This window comes from Protomyctophum parallelum (assembly GCF_964188405.1).
Source record: "Protomyctophum parallelum genome assembly, chromosome: 4".
Lineage (NCBI taxonomy): Eukaryota > Metazoa > Chordata > Actinopteri > Myctophiformes > Myctophidae > Protomyctophum > Protomyctophum parallelum.
The window spans coordinates 5,509,678-5,530,764 of NC_139700.1; the positions used below are offsets into that span (position 1 = coordinate 5,509,678).

At 42.6% G+C, this 21,087-nt stretch overlaps 1 protein-coding gene across 1 annotated transcript in view; it reads right to left on the bottom strand.

Moving 5' to 3' along the window:
• The window catches only part of LOC310858055 (partitioning defective 6 homolog beta-like), a gene marked incomplete at its 3' end in the record, with an annotated part of 42,756 nt that extends 23,523 nt beyond the window's left edge, over positions 1-19,233 (bottom strand). The window contains exons 1-2 of the mRNA XM_083764108.1: positions 18,651-19,233; positions 9,414-9,636 (exon numbers count right to left, since the gene is read on the bottom strand). Coding sequence (XP_083620234.1) covers positions 9,414-9,636; positions 18,651-18,755 — 328 coding nt within the window. The 5' untranslated portion in view covers positions 18,756-19,233. The remainder of the gene's footprint in view (positions 1-9,413; positions 9,637-18,650) is intronic.
• Between the last annotated feature and the right edge of the window lie 1,854 nt (positions 19,234-21,087).

Here is a 21,087-nt window from a genome sequence, read left to right on the forward strand (position 1 = left end):
GTGGAACCAGTCTCTCTCCCGTCTCTCCCCCCCCCCCCACACACACACACACACACACACACACACACACACACACACACACACACACACACACACACACGCACACACTTTGATCTACTCTAGTCAGACAAGGTGCTACTGATTGATGTGCCTTCCTTGGCACACTGGGCAGGTGGAATGCTCTGGCGTCAGATTGAGCAACCTGAGCCTTCGTGGTCACAAACAAGACGAATCAAGCACACAAGACGAATCGTTCCCCAAACATCCAAACTAAATTACACCTAGAATGTTCATTGAGCGTGCATTGACATAATTATGTATTTTAAACTATAGCAACAATTTCCATGGCCATTTTAATAACACTTTATCAGTAGGAACCTTGGATAAGCATCCAAAGGTGTGAGAGATAGATGGGTAGATAGCTAACCGTGCCCAAACAAGCCCATCTGCCCCACACATGTTTACATGAAGCAGAAACATATCATCTATTCAGGCTAAACGTGAAAGCCAATCACAGCTATTCTGATTTGTCTCTGCATAGAAGAAGAGTATAGCGGTACAGGTGTATGTGTCATTGCGAACGCAGTGAGCCACTTACTATGACAGCAAGGGCTGAATGTCTGTGTGTGTGTGTGTGTGTGTGTCACGCTGTTACACCACCCGCCCGCCACCAGAGGGCGCAGCTGTAGCACACACACACACACAGGGCGCAGCTGTAGCACACACACACACACACACACACAACCACACACACACGAGCTGCGTTCGCTTCCCGCGTTTGCGCGTCTTACTTGTTGATACAGAGTTTGTCCTCACAGCATTTGAGATTGGGCAAAGATAATCGTTGTACCCCATTTAACTTGTGCAGCCCTAAATCTTGGCACGCAAAAAAAAGAGACAATATTCAACAAGACAATATTCTTTAACAGCAACACATTTCTTTGTCTATCTGTCTTTGTATTTGATCTATTAATATTTGATTTCATCCTCTCTCTCTTCCTGCATTACTACAACCCAGATTCGGCACAAACAAGGGACTAAATTAATTTTGCTCCTCTGCCACCAAAATGTGGAACGCCCTACCAACAGTCATTAAGACATGTGAATCCCTTGACTCCTTCAATCCATCTGTCCATCCATCCACCCGTCCACCCATCCATCTGTCCACCTGTCCATCCATCCACCTGTCCACCCATCTGTCCATCCATTCATCCACCCACCCACCCACCCACCCATCCATCCATAGACAATGGATAGGATGTGGGAGGGGCAAGTTGCATTACTGACAGCTGCAGTAGCATAAGAATAGAATTATGTACATGTTAAACGCACGCACACACATGCATGCATGGAAGGAGGCACATCATATGACATTGTACATGAAAGTGTGCGCACACACACACACACACACACACACACACACACACACACACACACACACACTGTGTGTGTGTGTCACGCAGCTGTGATGTGTGCGTATGAGTTATTTCTGGAGGCTTATTCTCCCCTGAACCCTCTGGCAGAAAGAATATAGAATCCAGTTTGCTCCATTTCTCTCTCTCTCTCTCTCTCTCTGTGCTCCTCTCAGCCCCCACCCCTCACAAGTGCACACACACACACACACACACACACACACACACACACACACACACACACGCTAAGTACATCCATGTACTTCTAGCGGGTATACAGTTAGCGTAGTGTCTCCATGTGCAGTTGGCATATCAGTTGACATAAGCGCCCGAGTCTGTTGCATGTTTTTGCACCTCTCTCTGCAACAGCTTACAGCTTACGTTTCGCACCACGTCACATGTTCTAGTCTAGAGTGTCTGTCTGCATATTTTTGTATTTGTGTGTGTATGCGTAATTTGCGTATACTGTACACTGTACTGTCTGTACTGTACAGTGTACAGTACTGAGACTTGGATATAGACTCGGATGCTGCATTGGTGCTGAATTTGAGAAACACTTACATGTTGGCATATGGCACATTAGGGGTCCACTAATGACTAGCATACACTTCTAGTTAAAGGCAATTTAGAAACAGGTGGTACCCAGGATCCTTGAGTGATTTCCAACAAGCGCTTCCAGGTCCAACGCCCCATGTTGCTCAATGTTTTGCCACTCAGTCTAGAATAGATGATAGTCTAGAATTATGATATATTATAGCCCTTGCCAGTAACGGGGACTATAATATACAAACATGGAAGGGGGAGGGGGTATATTGGCAATGACTAAATTGGCAAGAACATGTAAAGACAATGCCACTAAAACGGTTGATTAAAAGAAGAGGAAATGACAACAACCATGTGGTTTTATAGATCAGGATTCATTACATCTGAAACGACCCCGCCTTAAGGTCTGAGGGCACATACAGCCGCTTCGACATCAAAGAGGCTTTCCCAGACATTGGATTCGGTCCAGGTGTGTAAGCCAGACTACTTAATGGGTACAATTCTACACAATATGCTGCTTTTCTCATCTCCAGAGTCATATTTTCTGCCATTGTTTGATTCTATTGTGTTCTACTCCAGTGGACATTGTTGTGAAGGACAAATGGAGCATATTTACTGTAGCTAGGCCAATAACGCGCATGAGCGCCGCACACACACACACGTGCACACACGGACACATGCACACACATACAGTAGGATATTAGCTTAGTCTTGGTGGTATTGGACATTTCAAAGCTGTCAAAAGTAGGTGTCGAAATATTGATTTGAATTTCACGAATATAGAAATGTAAACGCAACATATCGTATCGTTTGACTTTGTATCGTATGATTTTGCAATGCAAATAATCGGTATTGAATTGTTTTGCAATGCAAATAATAAATTGTATCAATACTATACTTGTGCATTGTATTTAGCAATTTTAAGATTTTATTTTAATTGAATTAAACCGTCCATAAATATAATTAAATAACTTGATCTATCGATAAATGTGTGTATTTTGTGTTCATATCAAGGTACGGGTTTGTCCATACAGTATGTGTTCAAAAATAATGACCATGTATTTGCCAGAGAATCACTGTGTTTGCTTATTTATATCCATATTCATACATTTATCGCCATAAATGAACCAATATCGTCCGTGTTATCGTATCGTCAACCATGTATGGTGATACGTATCGTATCGCTGTTCAAATCTATCGTCACACCCCTAGTCAAAAGACGCAGTAGTAATTATGGAATACCAATGTAGTTCCAGTGTAGTACTAATGCACTAGCAATGTAGCACTAATGTAGTCCCAGTGTAGTGCTAATGTAATTAAGATATTACAATAGAATACTAACGCTGGGTAAAGGCAGACTAGTGTGATGTCGGATGGTTAAAAAATGGAGGAACCATACCTCATGTCACCCCTTTCACCCCAATTGTGGAAGTACATTTTACGCACGCACACGCACGCACGCACGCACAATACATACAGCGGTGACAGTGAATGGTGTTGTTTTGATTGATGTAGCCTTTTAGAATGAGCTCATCCCACTGAGTGGCTAATGGTGTCTAACAGCAGATGGTCTCCTATCTCTCATAAACACACACTCTCTGGTTTACACACACACACACATGCACACATGCATCCACGCATGTCACATGCATGCACACACGCAAGTACACATCCACAATTATGCCTACAAACAGAAGATATAGGCTACTGTACATGAATGCAGACACACACACATACTGTACTGTATACACCACGGTGTCCGCGCACACACACACACACACACACACACACACACACACACACACACACACACACACACACACACACACACACACACACACACACACACACACACACACACACACACACACACACACACACACACACCCTTTGCTAAATCTCTCTTTCAATGTGGTCTTGCTCTCTTCAACGACTGTCTATATAGCTAGAGGAATAAAGAGATACAGACAGGCAGAGAGGAATGCGGCGACAGAGACAGAGATGCTGACAGGTTGAGCATAGAGTTATATGTAATCTAGAGAGCGGACAGCCCCGCCACCACCATTCATTTCGATGAAAGTTGCTCAATGGTGTTTGAAGCACCCGGAAGAACGCTATACTTCCGCATTTTCAACATTTGGTGTCCAAAATGTCGAAGTGCTAACTCATCTGAATCAACACGAGCGCTCCGTGTTAAACCCCAGCTGTGCGGCCTTTCGCAAACCGACCTCCTGCAGTTCCAGCTTTGGCCAGTAGGGCACAGTTTCCCAGCCGCTCTGGGGGGGGGGGGGGGGGCTTGAGGTAGAGACAGTGAGGCAGAACGAAAAAGAGCACAGGTAAAATGTGGAAGAGAGAGAGAGAGAGAGAGATAAGCTCCTGTGTAGGGAGCAGTGGGAGCACATTTGAATTCTCATTTGCCTTGCCATGGAAGCAGAGAGCTTGGTGAGGCTTTGAGGCATGTGTTGTGAACATTTCACTTTTCCATGCCCCATGCATATACTGTCACACAATGTGTAACATGTTAACATAGTGGTTAATAAAGCAATAAGCCTCAAGAGGCAGTGCTTGGCAGTCATTTTAGAAACGTTAAAGGTATATTCAGTGATTTCACTTAATTCAAATATCACTTATTTTTTTGTTTTGTTGTGATAATCCTCCCTACTATAGAGTGTGCTGGCCATATAAGGAGTTCCTCCCTGTCCCCAGTTAACCCCTGGGGGTCAAAAAACCTTAGGTTTCGTTTTTGACTCTCTATCCTGATTGGACGAAAGGCTGGGTCCCACAGCCAAAAACGAAACCTAAGGTTTTTTGAGTGAAATCACTGAATATACCTTTAAGGGGTGTGTTTAGGCCTACAACCCCCTTGTCAGTTCTAAAAAAAAATCACGGAAACCATGCATGGCCTCACTTGTCATATTGAGCTCAGTGATCCACAAAAATAGATATATTTCAAGAACCCTATAAACTCTGAGAATGTTCAAATAGAACCGTGAAGACAAGGGTCCACTTGATTTGTACACTTTCAGTAATTGTAAGCTTGCAGATATGCTGTTTCTGCTTCGTTTTTGCCTGGGAACAGTCATTCCACAAAACCGGTACGATTTGCAGTCCCTCTGACCTTTTTAAGGTCACCAACATTTATTTTGAAAAGCTTTTTACATCAATTTAAATGTCCCCTTTAATATTGTGTAAAGATTACATGGATGTTATCTTCATATCAGAAATGACCGTGCTTTCTTTCAGTAGAAAGAAAGCATGTTTTGTCATTTTTTTCATGTCCCCAATGGCCTTCGATGAAAGTGGATTTGAGACTGTTAAAGATTTACAAAAATCCATAAATTATGCCATTCATGTATAAATCTATTGGTGCTTTATTGCTAGTCATGTTTAGTTTTTTAATAAATAGATGATTAATCATTAAAATAGCATTATATAGCGCTGTCCCCCAATCGCACTCAACCCCGTTACACAATTAATTCTCCCCTCCATAACGATAATTAACTGGCTTTTTAGTGACATCACCTGGAAGTGGCATTCTACAAGTCTTCTGAACATGCTACAGAAAGAGGCAATGCCACACCTTATTTTACAATGTTTTAGAGTAATTTATACTCTCACATGTGGTCGTAAAGCATAACAGCTCAACTCCGTTACATGAAATAAAGATAGAAAACAATTATTTGTGAAAATTATGTTTGTTATTTCAACAATATATCTGATTTCTTAATCTCATGCATGCCATGTGTTCTCCTCTTAATCACCAAAGGTAGAGTAGTGGCCATCTTCAGTAAAAGAATCACAACCCCGTGAATAATTTTCAACCCTGTTACTATATTATTCTATATAAAAATACATAAAAATATTAATTGAATGCCTGAGATGGGAAATTATGTTTTTTTTTATACTGTAGCTAAAGATGTCCTTCATTTTGTGGGGTATTCAGAAAAGTAAAACCTTTCGGTCAAAAAAGAAAGTCTAAATTGTACCGGTTTCGTGGAATGACTACATACACAACATACAATGTGTGGACATTAGCCTGAAGTGTCCAACAATGAACATCATGAGACATGCATATTAGCCCTGAAGTGTCCATCATCATGAGACATAGCATACAATGTATGGCTATTAAGAGCAGTTTTCCTTTCAACTCTAATAGAACGCTTTCCTTCCTGTTATGAATATGTAGGTGTTATGAATAGTGTTTTGCTCGAGGGCTAAATAAATGTGTGAGAAGCATATGTTTGTTGGGTAATTATTCAAGCTAACTCTGTCTGCACTAACGAGGTGCTTGCTGGTTCCTGAGGCAAAATAGAGATTCACATTTATAATCCATTGTGTGTGCGTGTTGTTCAATCTAATGCCTTGGGGTGAAGTGAGATTGTGAAACATGTTTTGCTGGTTGTTTGTTGAATGCAGCACACACACACACACACACACACACACACACACACACACACACACACACACACACACACACACACACACACACACACACACACACACACACACACACACACACACACACACACACACACACACACACACACACACACACACACACACACACACACACAGTCCTGTTTAATAGTGCTCTATTAAACAGGATGCTGGTGGTTGAAATTGCATGTGTGCGTGTCTAGGCTTGTCACAATTATTACATAATCGCAATTATATGAGATAATAATAAGAAAAATAAAAACATCGTCAATACTTACATAATATACTACTGTACATAATACTACATAATAATTCATCTCTACCCCCCCCCCCCCCCCCCTGTGACTACTGGAGTTTTTCACTAAACTTTGAAGACTCACTCACCCAATATTGTACGTCGTTCCCTTCCACCCACGGGTGCTGATCGATCCGTGATTTTTTTTTTTTTTTAAACAGAGGCGGTCGTATTGCGCCACGTCATCCCATAGGATTCCATTGCGTGGGGATGTCCACTCGACCCCCCCCCCCCCCCCCCCCCCCCCCGAGTACAAAACTCTGATGCTGGCCTTCAAAGAAACCAGGTGGCCCCCCCCATATCTTGCGAGTCTGATCGGTCCCTACAAACCATCCCGTGCGCTCAGATCAGCCAACGCTAGAAAGCTGGAAGTACATTCACTAAAAACGCCGGGACAGCGCTCCACACGTCCCAAACTCTTCTCCCTTCTGGCTCCAAAACTATGGAATGCACTTCCCATTGCAATCAGAACTGCAGACTCACTCCCAATCTTCCGCCGTAGTCTGAAAAGCCACCTCTTCAGACTCCATCTTAGCCCGTAGCACTTGCTGTAGCACTTTCCCTAGCCTCGACGACCTTACAGGCTTATGCACTATGCAAAGGCTCAACTTATGTAATTTATGTAACTTAGATAGCATTTTATGTAGACAGCACTCTGTGTGTCTATGTGTCTATATGTATAGTGTCATTATATAGATATTACACTGTTAGGTTCTTATGATTCTTGATGACAATTTTTTATGTATTTGATTCATTACCATGTTTTGTTCTTGCTTACTGTAAATCACTCTGGATTAAGAGTGTCTGCTAAATGCCTAAATTGTAATTATATGCGTGCATGCGTGCGTGTAGGCCTACTGTAACACATCCCTCACTCCATGGCTGTGAAACAGCCAGATAGATGCTTTTTACTAAACTCCTCTCAAGTCTGACTCATTGTTCTGTCTGTCTGTCTGTCTGTGTTTTGGACCTCCTGTCTGTCATTAATTTACTCTCGTCGTTCACCTAAAACCACAATTCATTCTTCATCCTGAGGCAATGGACTTAATCTGATTAGACTTTTGCATCTGTCTGTACATCTTGAACAATGACAGCCTATTCTACTCAATAACAGATTAGAGGAAGAGAGAGAAATTGTGTGTGTGTGTGCGTGCGTGCATGCATGCATGCGTGCGTGCATGAATGAGAGAAAGGGAGAGGGAGAGAGATTCAGTATACTGCAATGCATTATAAACCAGGGTAACAATTATTGAATAGGAGCTGTAGAGTGTGCACAAAAGAGATGGATGGGGAAAGACATGCATGAATGGAAAGTAAGATGAGAGTGGCGACTAGATTGAGGCAGACGCACAGATTGAAAAGATAAGAGAGGAAGACATAAAAGAATGATATGGGAAAGGAGAGATCGGGGAGGAGGAGATATTGCCCAGATAAATTGGGCAATACAATAGTAAAGAAAAATGCCAGGCAAGAGAGATTATGCAAGGGATAATATTGTCGGGAGATAATTCACTGACAGGGAGTTTAACCACCGAAGCGACGTTAAACTCCCTGTCTGTGAATTATCTCCTGACAATGACCACCTAGCCAGATATTATCCCGCTTATTACATGGCTACCTAACATAAATTAATAAATTGACCCAAAACACAACAAAAAAGTATTAAATAATAAGTTCGCGCTGGATGTGTCTGCCCAGCTACAGGGCTGGAGCACTGTCGGAAAACAAGGAAGTGAGTTGATCACATTCACGGGTGCTGCTCTGTCTATTTCTCGCTCAAATGTTTTCAAAAACATTTTTGAGAGCAATGTTTAGCTGTAAATTACACTATGTGTGTTTACATGTTGGAAACAGCAATAAATCAAACGGGGTGCAGCCGCGCAAAAGGTGCTCAGAGGGTTTGATTAGGCAGCGGTCTGTTATAAAGCGCAGCGGTCATTATCAAGAGATAACTCACCACTGAATTCAGCGATTGGCCAATCAGAATCAGGCATTCAACCAAGCCATGTAATAATAAAGAGTGTTTGATGATGTGAACAAAGAGAAGAGGTCCCAGCAGTCGAGCCTCTGGCTCACACTCAAAAACGAGCAAGCAGAGACAACAGGCAGAATGTTCTCCTCCTAACGCCCCGTTCACACTTGCTTGCATTTCCTGCGAGCGAGCAAACGATGAAATCTCATTAGAAGACATGTCTCATGTTTCATCTTCAATGAGACAGTGCTGACGTACCGCGAGCGGCAACGTGCCGCGCAGCGACGTCGTCCACCCCTCGTATATTCGCTCACAGAGTCTCTATTTGAGTGAGGTTTCGCGGCCCCAAACACTTTTATTGGTTGAGATCTATACACGCTACTTTTTATTGGTTATTTGATTCGTTCAGGCTACGTCGCATCGCAATGGCCTGATAAGGCCCCCACGTTGGTGCTCTGTGCTGCTGCACCTATAGCCCGTTGGTTAATCCAGGCCTGGCAACCGGTGTGTTGTGTTGTAGGTTCACAGCGTAAGTGGTGCACTTTCTATCCAGTACAAAACATTCGGCTGAACAATGCATGCGATGCGCGTCGTCTTCAGGTTAGGATAATTCAAAAGTGGAATGTTTAAAAAATGCAGGTCTAAGTACGGCCGTGAGCAAGACTCTGAGTGAGTCTTAATCTTTCCATTGTTCCAATATCAAAAGCATTTTCCTGCTCCCAGCATTGAGAGCAAAGTAGGCGCCTTGTCTTACCTCTCTTGGTGATAATGATACGAAGCAGGGGATTGGCCGAGGACACGGCTTTGTGGAAGTTGTCATCGTTGTTGATGGGCAGCAGGTCGCCCTGGACGTCGGCGTATCCTAGCAACACGTCAACACCGGGGATGCGGTGGATGGTCTGCAGGAGGCGGTAGAACTCCATGAAGCCGCCCGGACCGTTTCTCTTCAGGGCAAAGCGGCGGTACTCGGCCTCGAACTGCCAAGACACGAAAGACAGACAACATTACCAAGGAACTGCATCAGCGTTGATTTCGTCAACTATCTTAAAAACGAATTAAAAACTAAGCTACGATGACTAAGTAATACCGACAATTTCGTCAACAAATAAAACTAGACTAAAATGTTGGCTAGTGGAGAAGGTAACAAGACTACTCGCCCCGTTTCTGTTTTCCTCCCAGAATTTTCCCCAGTGAGGGGTGGGAGAGGCTGGACAGCAGACGGCTGGACTTTGAATTTCTCTAACTATAAACTTTCATGACAGCAGAACAGCCAAAGTACAAATATAATTTATGAAAAGCTACTACAGTGAAGTCTGTTCACAGAAGTTGTTGTAGGATATGTGGGGATTATCTGACGAGGTACCATTTGAGGGGGCAAAACCTTACATAGGCCTATACTAAATTATACTAAATTGTTTATAGGTTCAATATAAGTCAAATAATATAGCCTTTCCACAGGAGTATCTTTTTATATTTTTCCAAAAAGAATACAAACAGCCAATAGCATATTACAAAGTTATCCCCCTCACTGGGGAAACTTCCGGGAGGAAAAACGGGCAAGCACCGGGGCGAGTAGTCCAGTATTCGTGGAGAAGAGATCCAGTACAACTAAAAGACAGGTCAGTTTATGGTTTGGTTTGCGCTCGGGTGTTGCGCTTTGAAAATCTACAAGCTCACAACGCGTCGCACTGCAACACGTTTTCAGCATGCAACCAAATCTAAAATCAGCCATTACAGCACTATCAAGGCCTGCCCAAATACATTTTAGACTAAATCAACTGTAGATTTAGTCAACTAATCTTGTGATATGCAGTAGACTAAAACTAGGCTGACACTAAAACATTTCAGATGACTCAAATATGACTCAAAAGACTATGACTAAAACTAAATCAAAATGTGCTGTCAAAATCAATATTAAACTGCATATGAGTGTTAACAGTGCTTAAAAGAATAGAAGCACTACACTGCATGTTAACCGATTCTGACCTGAGATCAGATTCATACGAGGTTTCCGCCGGACACACACTGGTCTGATGAACCCATTCTGACCTGAGATCAGATTCTAAAAAATGTCAGTCGTTCTTCGATTTTTCAAAAATAGCAGATCTACAAGCTCATATCGCGCCACCGAGTGGCGCGATACGAGCTTGTAGATCTGCTATTTTTAAATAGCTAAAGCATAACATGATGCTGACACCAAAATGGGTGCCCGGTCAGAATGGGTTAAACCTCCATGTCTTTATTGTAAAGCCTGACTGATGATATAACCATTATTTTACTTTTTTGATGACATCGGCATTGCCACCGATGTGTCCCGATTTGTAACCAAGTTTCAACCTACCGTTTGGGCATGTCATTAACATAGGCCAAGCAGATCTACACGTTTTCAATGCCTTGAGTTGCAACGTGCTGTGAGCTTGTAGATATAGCAGGCTATTTCATTCTCTGCAGAGCGCAGAGGCTAAAAATGGAGCCGGCCGTGAGAACACAAACACAATATAGTATGCATATACCAGTAAGACGCCCAAGGGTGAGAAGCACCCAATAGGTGCACGCATCCGTGCACGCATCCATTTGCAGCAGCAGCAGTCGGCACGTGTGGTGGGGCTGGTGGCTCATCATCAGAACAGTATAGTAACGCTAAATACCTGCTGTGTGTCGTTGCCGTCCTCCTCCTCCATGACAACTCGACAACCTCATCAATCAACGCTACTGTACGTCTCTACTACTACTTAAAGGACAACTTTAGTTTTTTTCAACCAAGGTTCATGTTTTAGGTTGTTATTAGAGAAAGTAAAAGATGAGTGTTAATTTTCTTTCATTTGCTGCTTTCTTTTGTTTTGGGGATTTTAGCAGTTTTTGACAGGGGGGCGGGGGCATTCAAGCATGGAGCTAAATATGTATTTATTTACAAAATATTATGGCGATTTATTTTTTTATTATTTACTATAGTCCTAATAAACCCCAGGAAATTACATCTGGCCATAGAAGATCACAGGATCTACTGAATGTAAAGGAGGCCTACTGGGGGGAAGCCACACTGTGTCATAGACTCAATATGCAGTTTGACACGTTCAGTAGATCCCGTGATCTTTTGTGGCCAGGTGTAATTTCTTCGGGTCTAATAGGACTATAGTAAATAATAAAATAATAAATCGCCATAATATTTTGTAAAAAAATACATATTTAGCCCCATGCTCGAATGCCCCCGCCCCCCTGTCAAAAACAGCTAAAATCCCTAAAACGAAAGAAAGCAGCAAATGAAAAAAAAATAACACTCATCTTTTACTTTCTCTAATAATAACCTAAAACATGAACCTTGGTTGAAAAAAACTAAAGTTGTCCTTTAATTCTGTACTAGTCTATTTTTATTTGGGCCCACCAAAGCAATCAGATATTCGCCTTTGTGCGATTTGACGACGTGTCCCATAGTCACCTATTTCCTCTCAAAGCAGGCACCCGTTTCAAATATATATATTTTTTGTTTGTACTCGCAATCTGATCATTCAACCCGTGTTATATTTTGGAAATAGAAGTAGCTATGAGCGGGAAGGAGCCTAGTTGACCTGAAAATGAAACTGAAATAATAAATAGGTTAAATACAGACGTTTGGGGTGCAGGAGGGAGGTTCCGGAGCCGAGCTCCAGCAAGCTCTGCCATTAATTAAGCACTGTGTCTCTGTCTCGGGGCCAAAAGAATATTCTCTAGCTCACACTCCTGTTAGTTTTGTTCCTCCTCTAGGGACAGGCCAATTTAACCTTATCATCGTTGCTTTTGGCCCATAGGTTTCTGTGACACCAAATAGTCAGAATAGAGGGTTATGTGCGTGACATCATCATCATACCAGGAAGTTATGCGGGAATGCCTACTGAGTGGCAAAAAACTACTTTCTGGCCTTGACAGCCCATGCATCCAAACAGAAAAGTCCTATTTCATTGCATGAAATGACTTTAAACTACATTAAATTCACCCAGCTTCAACCTGACTCAATGTGTTCCTATAGTGTTCAGGGACCAGTAGGCCAGTCAATGTAAAAAATGAATTGCAATAATAATCGTTATGATCCTTAGGTTCATCCAAATAACATATTAAAACTAGAGTATTATATAAATTGTGGATCATGGTAAATTCATGGGGTTGAATGTTGGAGTACCATTAAAACAAATCTAATTTTAACTATGCTTTAAGAATGAGATAAGATGAGAGATGAGATATACTTTATTAATCCCCGAAGGGAAATTGAAGCGCTACAACAGCATAGACATAGAGTGACACATATTTCACAATGGGATGCGTCATTGTGAGCTTGTAGATCTTCTATTGCAAATATATATTGTATATACAGACTAGAGGGGGGGAAGGCACCTGGCCTAGTATAGATGCCTGTGGGACTCCGGTCAATGAACTATACAGTACAGCAGTGGTTCCCAAGCTTTTTAGCCCCTGAGAAATTAGATGTTTTTTTGTTTTTTTTTAAGATATTTTTTTGCGGCTTACGCCTTTATTGATTTTTTTTTAAGGGATAGAAAGTAGGCTGACAGGAAACGGGAGAGAGATGGGGGGATGACATGCGGTAAAGGCCGTGTCGGGTCCGGGAGTCGAACCCGCGGCACACCGCGACTGGATCACCAGTCCGGTGCCCAGACCGTTACGCTACGGCCTGGGCCGAGAAATTAGATGTTTGCCCAGTATCCAAACCAGTGAAAAGCTCAAAGCCAAGTTTTGAGCTTGTAGATCGGCTATTTTCACTACTTCTTAAACATTAGTTTTTCTAATTTATGGAATGTCTTAGATGTTTCTTTAATTTATTCATGTAATTACATTGGAGGTGAAAAAAATCATTTGATTAGTTAATAATTTATGTTTTACTTTTTTGGGAATGTTTTTTAAATTATTATTATTATTATATTAAGAAAATGTAGGAAACAAAATATAGGGACCCATGATAATGTGTCCGCGACCCACAAATGGGTCCCGACCCACTGTTTTGGAACCAGTGCCGAGTACAGTGTTTAATAAATAAAATAAAAAAATAATAGCTCAGATTTATATAGCGCTTTTCTAAATACCCAAAGCGCTTTACATGGGAACACCAGGAACAGACTTTATTAAGAAAAAATGATCAAAGCTAAAACATAACAGATACAGGGTTAAAAAGATAAAAGGATAAACGAGACCTCAACTGGGGAAGGCTATTCTGAAAAGGTGTGTTTTGAGTGAGGTTTTGAATGAGAGGAGAGAGGGAGCAGCTCTGAGATGGTTGGGGAGTTCATTCCAGAGTTTGGGGGCCGAAACATAAAAGGCCCTGTCCCCCCAGGTACGGTACTTGGCCTTGCGGACCTTCAGGAGGTTAGCTTCACTGGACCTGAGGGAGCGGGGGGGGGACATATGGTTCAAGAAGATCGGAGAGGTAGGGGGGAGCCAGGTTATTGAGAGCTTTGAAGGTGGTGAGCAGGATTTTGTAGTGAATTCTTTGTTTGACGGGAAGCCAGTGTAGGTCGTGGAGGACGGGTGTGATGTGGTCTCTGGAGCGTGTACTGGTGAATGAGGTGGGTGGTTAAATGACAATATTAGAATCTCTGAGGTAGAATAGAGCTCACAGTGTGTTTCCACTGTGTGTGAAAGTCCAGAGTAAACATCAGTATCTCTGAGCTGGAATAGAGCTCACAGTGTGTTTCCACTGTAAACCCTGAGCCAGCGTGGACACGTGCTCAAACAATGAACAGTGGCAGAGTTAATTACTTTTGGGTAGGACTGTAGACAAGAGACTATTGATTTCTAATCATTTGGGTTTGGTACTTTGCCACAAAGCGAGAGAAAACACAGTTGTGCCAGCGTCCTTGCGCACACGCCCGTGCGTGCATGCACGCAATTTTTTTCCAACCTGTGCACTCGCCCTGGCCCCGTCCCTTCCCATTCGGCATGCCGAAGCCCTTTGCTTTACTGGTATAATCCATAGTTAGGTCCATGAAGAAAGCAAAAGTCCAAGGCGAGCCTGATGGTGCAGGTCATGCAGGTGGTGGTCTGACATGCCTTAATTGTTCAACAGTCTGGTGGTAGCCGTGTGGAAGCTATTCGTGTTCATAAACCTGATGGTCTGGCCCTTTATACTACCGTAGGCTGGATAGAAGGCTGTGAGATGGCAAAAGATGAAGTATTGCTGTAAGCTAGGAATTCTGACATTATACCATTGCATAACTAGTCCAATACCGGGGGGTGTGCGCAGTCAAAGTATTTGCAGACGTTCAGTTACGTGTGGGCAAGGCCTGTGTTCCATGTCTACAGTGGACAAGGCCTGTGTTCCATGTCTACAGTGCCAACACACAAACACACGATCTGTCGACCCGGCTAGCGTTCTCTGTGTGGCAATGGCCGGCAGTCATCCCATAGCTTGCGGGGCTATAACCATCACGACGAAAGGTCCCATAGCCCGAACTCCAAATCTCCAGTGTTGACATAAAAGTGCTAATAAACAGAGTACATTTTGAAAAACGGGCATTGCCGTTTTGTGCATACGCCTAATGGTCGATGCCTGATGTGTGCAAATTCAGATCAACTGCAACAGCTGCTGAGGAGAAGCAGGCAGAACAGACAGGTTTTGATGACAGAGGTTTTCTTAATTAGATGTAGGATGTTTCGTTATGTTATGTCTTTCGTGATCTAGTCCAGTGGTTCCCAAACTGTGGTGCGTGCACCCCTTGTGGTGCGCGAGTGCCTTATAGGGGGTGGGAACCGCTGATCTAGTCAATCGTAACGTAATTTTGAAGTCTGTGCGCCTCTCTCTCTCTCTCGCTCTCTCTCTGGCACACACAGTCGCTCTCTGCCTCGCAGATGGGTCTGTGCTGTCAGAATTATTGTTCTGGTTTACACTGAGCAAATGACTGAGATAAGTGAACTCTCTCTCTCCCCCTCTAGCACCCCTCTCCGGCCCCTCTCTCTTATCGATGCCACTGATTCAGTATTTTAATTGGGTGACCAACCACAAATACCTCAAGACCACCGACTGAGTGCAGTATACATAACACACCACAAACTAATGTTCCAACTGATTTTCAGCCACAGACACCAATCAATGGCCCGTCGTCAGCTTGACGTGTCCGGGCCTTAAGAGTATTTTTTTAACTCTTTGTGTTGTTGTTCTTTCAGAGAGACAAGACAACACGTGCAGAGATGGCAGGACATGTCTCCATCGAGAATCAATCCAGGATGTCCCTGGATTGTTTCTGGATGCAAATGAATTCTGTAAGCCGTTGGTGCAACTCCCAAGTCCCCAACATGCGTCGCAGTCCTGCCCCCTTTCAGAACAACAAGGGCACCAGGGAAAAAAATCCCCATTAATTTTTCCCATAGACGTTTCCAAAAGTATTTATTTAAAGACTTTTAAGCCTCGGACAAAGCCAACAGCCGAGTTGACAAATCATGACAATAAACACATTTTATGGGGCCGAACAAATAATGTCTTTCTTCGTGTGTTTCTTCTTTCTAATTTCTAATTTGTTCGAACACAAAAAATGTGTTTATTGTCATTATTTGTTAACTCAGCTGTTGACTTTGTCCGAGGCTTAAATGCCTTCAAATAAATACTTTTGGAAACATCTATGGGAAAAATGAATGGGGAATTATTTCCTCATGCCCTCGTCGTTCTGAAACGGGGAGGGACTGCGACACTCTATAAGTGGTGTATATTTATTTTATTTAACCTTTATTTAACCAGTAAAATCACATTGAGACCATAGTCTCTTTTACAAGTGCGCACTGGCCAAGAGAAGAGGCAAATAAATGTTACACAGCTCTGCCAGTAACAACAAAACGTTGCTGTGGCAGGTATACTACTGTAGGCTATCTAATATGTCTGAGTCACTCAATAATGTCCTGCCAAACAACCACTGTCATGATGAGCAGATTGTTGACCGATAGACAGATGGACAGACAAGGGAACTAGCTCTCTTGAAGCACTGTAGATATATAGATTGAGTGGCTGGGGTGGTTTTACATCATGAATAATAAAAGGAGAGAGAGAGGTAGATAGAGAATTATGGCAGCATGAGAGAGAGAGAGAGAGAGAGAGAGAGAGACAGAGAGAGAGAGAGAGACAGAGAGAGATGAGAAGGGAAAGAAAGGAGTTTGTGACTAAATCAGGATTATGTCGAACTTGTAGCATATCCCCAGAGACCAGAGAGGGGCGTTTGTTTTTTGACACGTTGCTGTGGCAGGTATAACACATTATATCAACAGGACTGTCAACAGGTCTCTCCAGTAGAACATCCACGTGCCATGCGGACAAACAGGTTCTTCTTTTGGCACTTCTGCTTCCCTCCTCATTCTATAGGCTCTCTGGGAGCTGATAGGTGAGTTGGTGTTCTTCATTATGCAACATACTCCCGTCCTTTTGACATGAGGACATATTATCGCCTCTCGCCAGATACAATCTATTAAGAAATAACTAAGAAGGAATTGGCTCAGATTTGAAAGGAACCTCTCTCTCCAGTTTGGTGGCTACTCAATGAATTGTGGGTTAGAACCAATGACACAATTTTTTCCCCCGTTCTCTCGACACCCTACTTACTTATCGAAATAGAAATAGACCTACATTCCTGATATCTTGGAAAACGATCTCCTCTGTAGGCTGAACATAATTCACGGCTTATACAGTATGCGTGCGTACGCGCGTGCACACCGGCATTCTTTCTCAGTTTAGTATTGCTCAACATAGAAACAATATATCAATGTTATCAAGAACAGAGAGAGAGAGAGTTCTGATGTGGAATGTGGAATTAAACCATATGAAAACACAGGAGCATAACACGACTCAAACTGTGGGGGAAAATTAACGACCAAGAAGAATGTTCAGAGACCAGTGGAGATGAGATGCTGCCAGTCTAAATAATGAGTAATCAATAGCCGTTCGTTAGTTAGTTATCCAACAGTGGGGGGGTGCTCAATGGTGTAAAAAATAACCTATAGCAGCTGCCGGCTTGCTAAAGGCTGATAATAGAGGATGACATGCTATTCAGGGGTCATCAATACACAGTGTATAATATCATATAATCAATATATGTGTTGACCGTGGCAAATTTTTAGATTTTCTTTTTTTACACATGTTGTTATTTTGACCCGAAATACTGAATGTCAAGTTTCCGGGTTTTCTTTAGAATTATGTATGACACTTACGACACTATGGCATATTAAGAGTAATTTTAGTGGTTTTCAAATGTTTTATTTGCAAGAAGCTCCTTAACTCTGAGAGTGTACAAATGGATCCAAATGGACCCCTAAGGATCCATTGGGTTCCATTTGTAAACTCTCAGAGTTACAGACCTGTTATGGTCCCTTATGTGATGTTGATATAATATCGATATTGTGCTCATCTGGGAATTTGGATATCGTAATATCAAGATATGGCATAACTAAGTGTTGTCTTTGCATGGTTATAAAATGTAAGTATTTTTTCATTCACAGATAGGCCTGGCAGAAATCCTAAACTTAACTATATTGTAACAATATTTCCTTTGGACAAAAAAAAATCTAAAATGTTTGATTTTGTTCATAACGCCCAGTCATTATTTCCCCGAAATAACCAAGGATTTAAGTGATCAACTCAATCGACTGACACACACACACACACACACACACACACACACACACACACAGAGAGAGCTGTGTGCATGAGTATATAACCATGGGAGATGGTTTTCCAAAGATATCATTATTAGGAAGGAATGCTGCCTGTACTTCTTACTTTATAGATAGTATAACAACAACAGCATGACACACATGGCCCTTGAGGTTCTATCTAGTAAACGCACCCTATAGTCCCATCATCCAGTAGGCTATGGGTTGGGGGTGGCATTTAAATGACAGACTGGAGCCTACTACGGTACGGTGCACCTACATGAATAAATAAACAAATAAATAAAAACACTGCACAGCACAGGCAAAAACAACAGCAACATCATCATGATTAATTACCCCTCATTGTGATCATACTCACTTTGCTCTTGACCTCCACCACATTGTCGGCGGTGAGTTTTAACGGCGTCCGTTGGTGCCTCGACATGGTGTTGTCCGACTGGGGCACTGCGGATAAGAAGATCATCCACCAGCGGCAGTTATGTCCCTCCTCTCCTCGGTGAAATAATGACTGGACACATGGATGATGAGGAGAGAGTATAGCAGTCGAATCCGCCCGTCCGTCCGTTCTGTATTGTGAGTTATCTCATCTGTCTAATCCGGGGGGGGGGGGGGGGAGAGACAACGTTTCTGTCACTTCTCGCTGGCGATGTCAGCGCATTATTATTATTATTATTCACTGACAGTGACAACCGGAGGAGGACACCCCGATCGACTCGAGCCGGGGTCTGGTCTGGCCGCCGGGGGTGGTGGGCGACAGGTGCGGGTGGCTGCCGCGATTCAGACTGTCCTGTCCTACTGTGCTGTCGATGCGTTTCGCTAGCCTGCCTGGCCGACCGTGTGATAGCCGTGGCTGCCTTCCTCCTCAGTAGTAGACACACGGACACGGTAGTAATAATAATGTCCCTCTCAGCCCTCTCTCTCTCTCCCTTCTGTCTCACACCTCCTCGTCCAAGCTGAGCTCTCCTCCTCCTCCTCCACGCAAAAAACGGGAGCTATGCGAAATGGGCGGGGCGTGCCCCGTTGTGCTGTGTTATATAATCCGTAGTACGACGGTGTCGCTTGCCTAGAAAGAATAGATCCCATCAAGCAGCATCCAGTGGTGGAAAAACGTACTCACGTTTTCTTTTCTTTCAATACTGCAATGAATGGAGAAATACTACAATTATTGATATCAAAATGTAGTGTACCAAAAGTAAAAGTAGGCTAGTCAGTATGCAGAATATGTCGTTTTCAAATATATCAATTCAAAATATTTTGAATGGAGAAAGAAAATAACACAAATATGTTAATGCATGTTTTGTAATATTATTCAAAATCTACAAAATAGCTAGTAACTAAAAGTTTCAAAAAATTGTAGTGGAGTAAAAGTACAATATTTGCCTCTGAAATGTAGTGGAGTAGAAGTAAAAGGTAGAAGGCTATTGAAAATTGGAAATACTCCAGCAAAGTAAATCATTTAAATATAGAATATATCATATAGATAACATAGGTATAGTCCGGAAAATCACCTTCAGTGTTTTATTTTTTTTACAGTAAGAAAGAAACTATAGTTCAACAACTCTACCAATTCATGAGTATGCAGATGTAGTTTATCAGACTGCTCCTAAAACAAACAGCAGCACTGGCTGAAGTTGAAATGCATTCACTTCAATTATCCACAGTTTTTGAAACAGCTTATGATACCATACCCTTCTTCACATCAACTTAGACAATAGACATTGCTCACAGGTTTACTTTAATATACCTTCATCTGCTTAAAGCTCATTGTGACTGGAATAATCTACCTGTCCATATTCATTCAATAACATATTTTAAATTGTTCAAAAATGTGCTGTCCTCTCATCTTGAGACTATACTGTAGCCTACCTGTTCATGTTTTCACTAATCATCATTATAACAGATCCATGATTATTGTCCATGTGTTATGTCTATGTGTAGCCTATACTATTGTTTTGTCGCAGTTGTTTTGTTTGTGTATATGTATTGTTTTGTTTTGTCTTGTTTGGTTTGTTTTGTCTGGTTGAATTGTCTATTTCGTAAATTGCGGACCCCCTTGAAAATGAGATGATTCATCTCAAGGGATTGCTCCTAATAAAGACATTTCAGACAAAAGTATACCTCAAAATTGTACTTACAGTAGTAGACCTACTTAATTACTTTACACTACTGTTTTTCGCCCCCATCTATCCATTCCGCGGATGGGCTAATGGTAGCATTATTGACAGTGAAACTTTGTTGTTGTTGCTGCGAGGGTGAGGCCTATAGCCAACACCAACTCGGGATTTCCTATCCAGGAAATCCCGAGTTGGTGTTGGCTAGGCCTGCCCTCCACAATTTCCATCAGGTTCTTGAGCTCTTCAGTGTTGGCAGCCAAGCTGTCGCACCGCAGCACGTCTACATACAGTAGGTGTAGGTGGTACGCTTCTTTCCCCTCCTGGCTTTGCCCTGGGTTGGCTCCCATAGGGTCAATTTACTTGCCTCAAGTTCTGGGTGCCTGACGCAGTGCCCTGCCCTGCCCTGCCAAACTTTACTAGTACTATACTAGCTTCCTTCCTCAACAGTGTGAAAAATAAAATAAGTAGTTCAACCTATTGTATACAGAGAGTGTGAAACTATAAGAATATCTATGTGTACATTAGCCTTATATGCTCTCTGAATTGTGAGTGATTTATTGGGTCCACCGGTAGCAGGCGCGCGCAGACCACACACCACACACACACACACACACACACACACACAGGCGCACGCACACACACAGGCGCGCGCGCGCACACACACACACACACACACACACA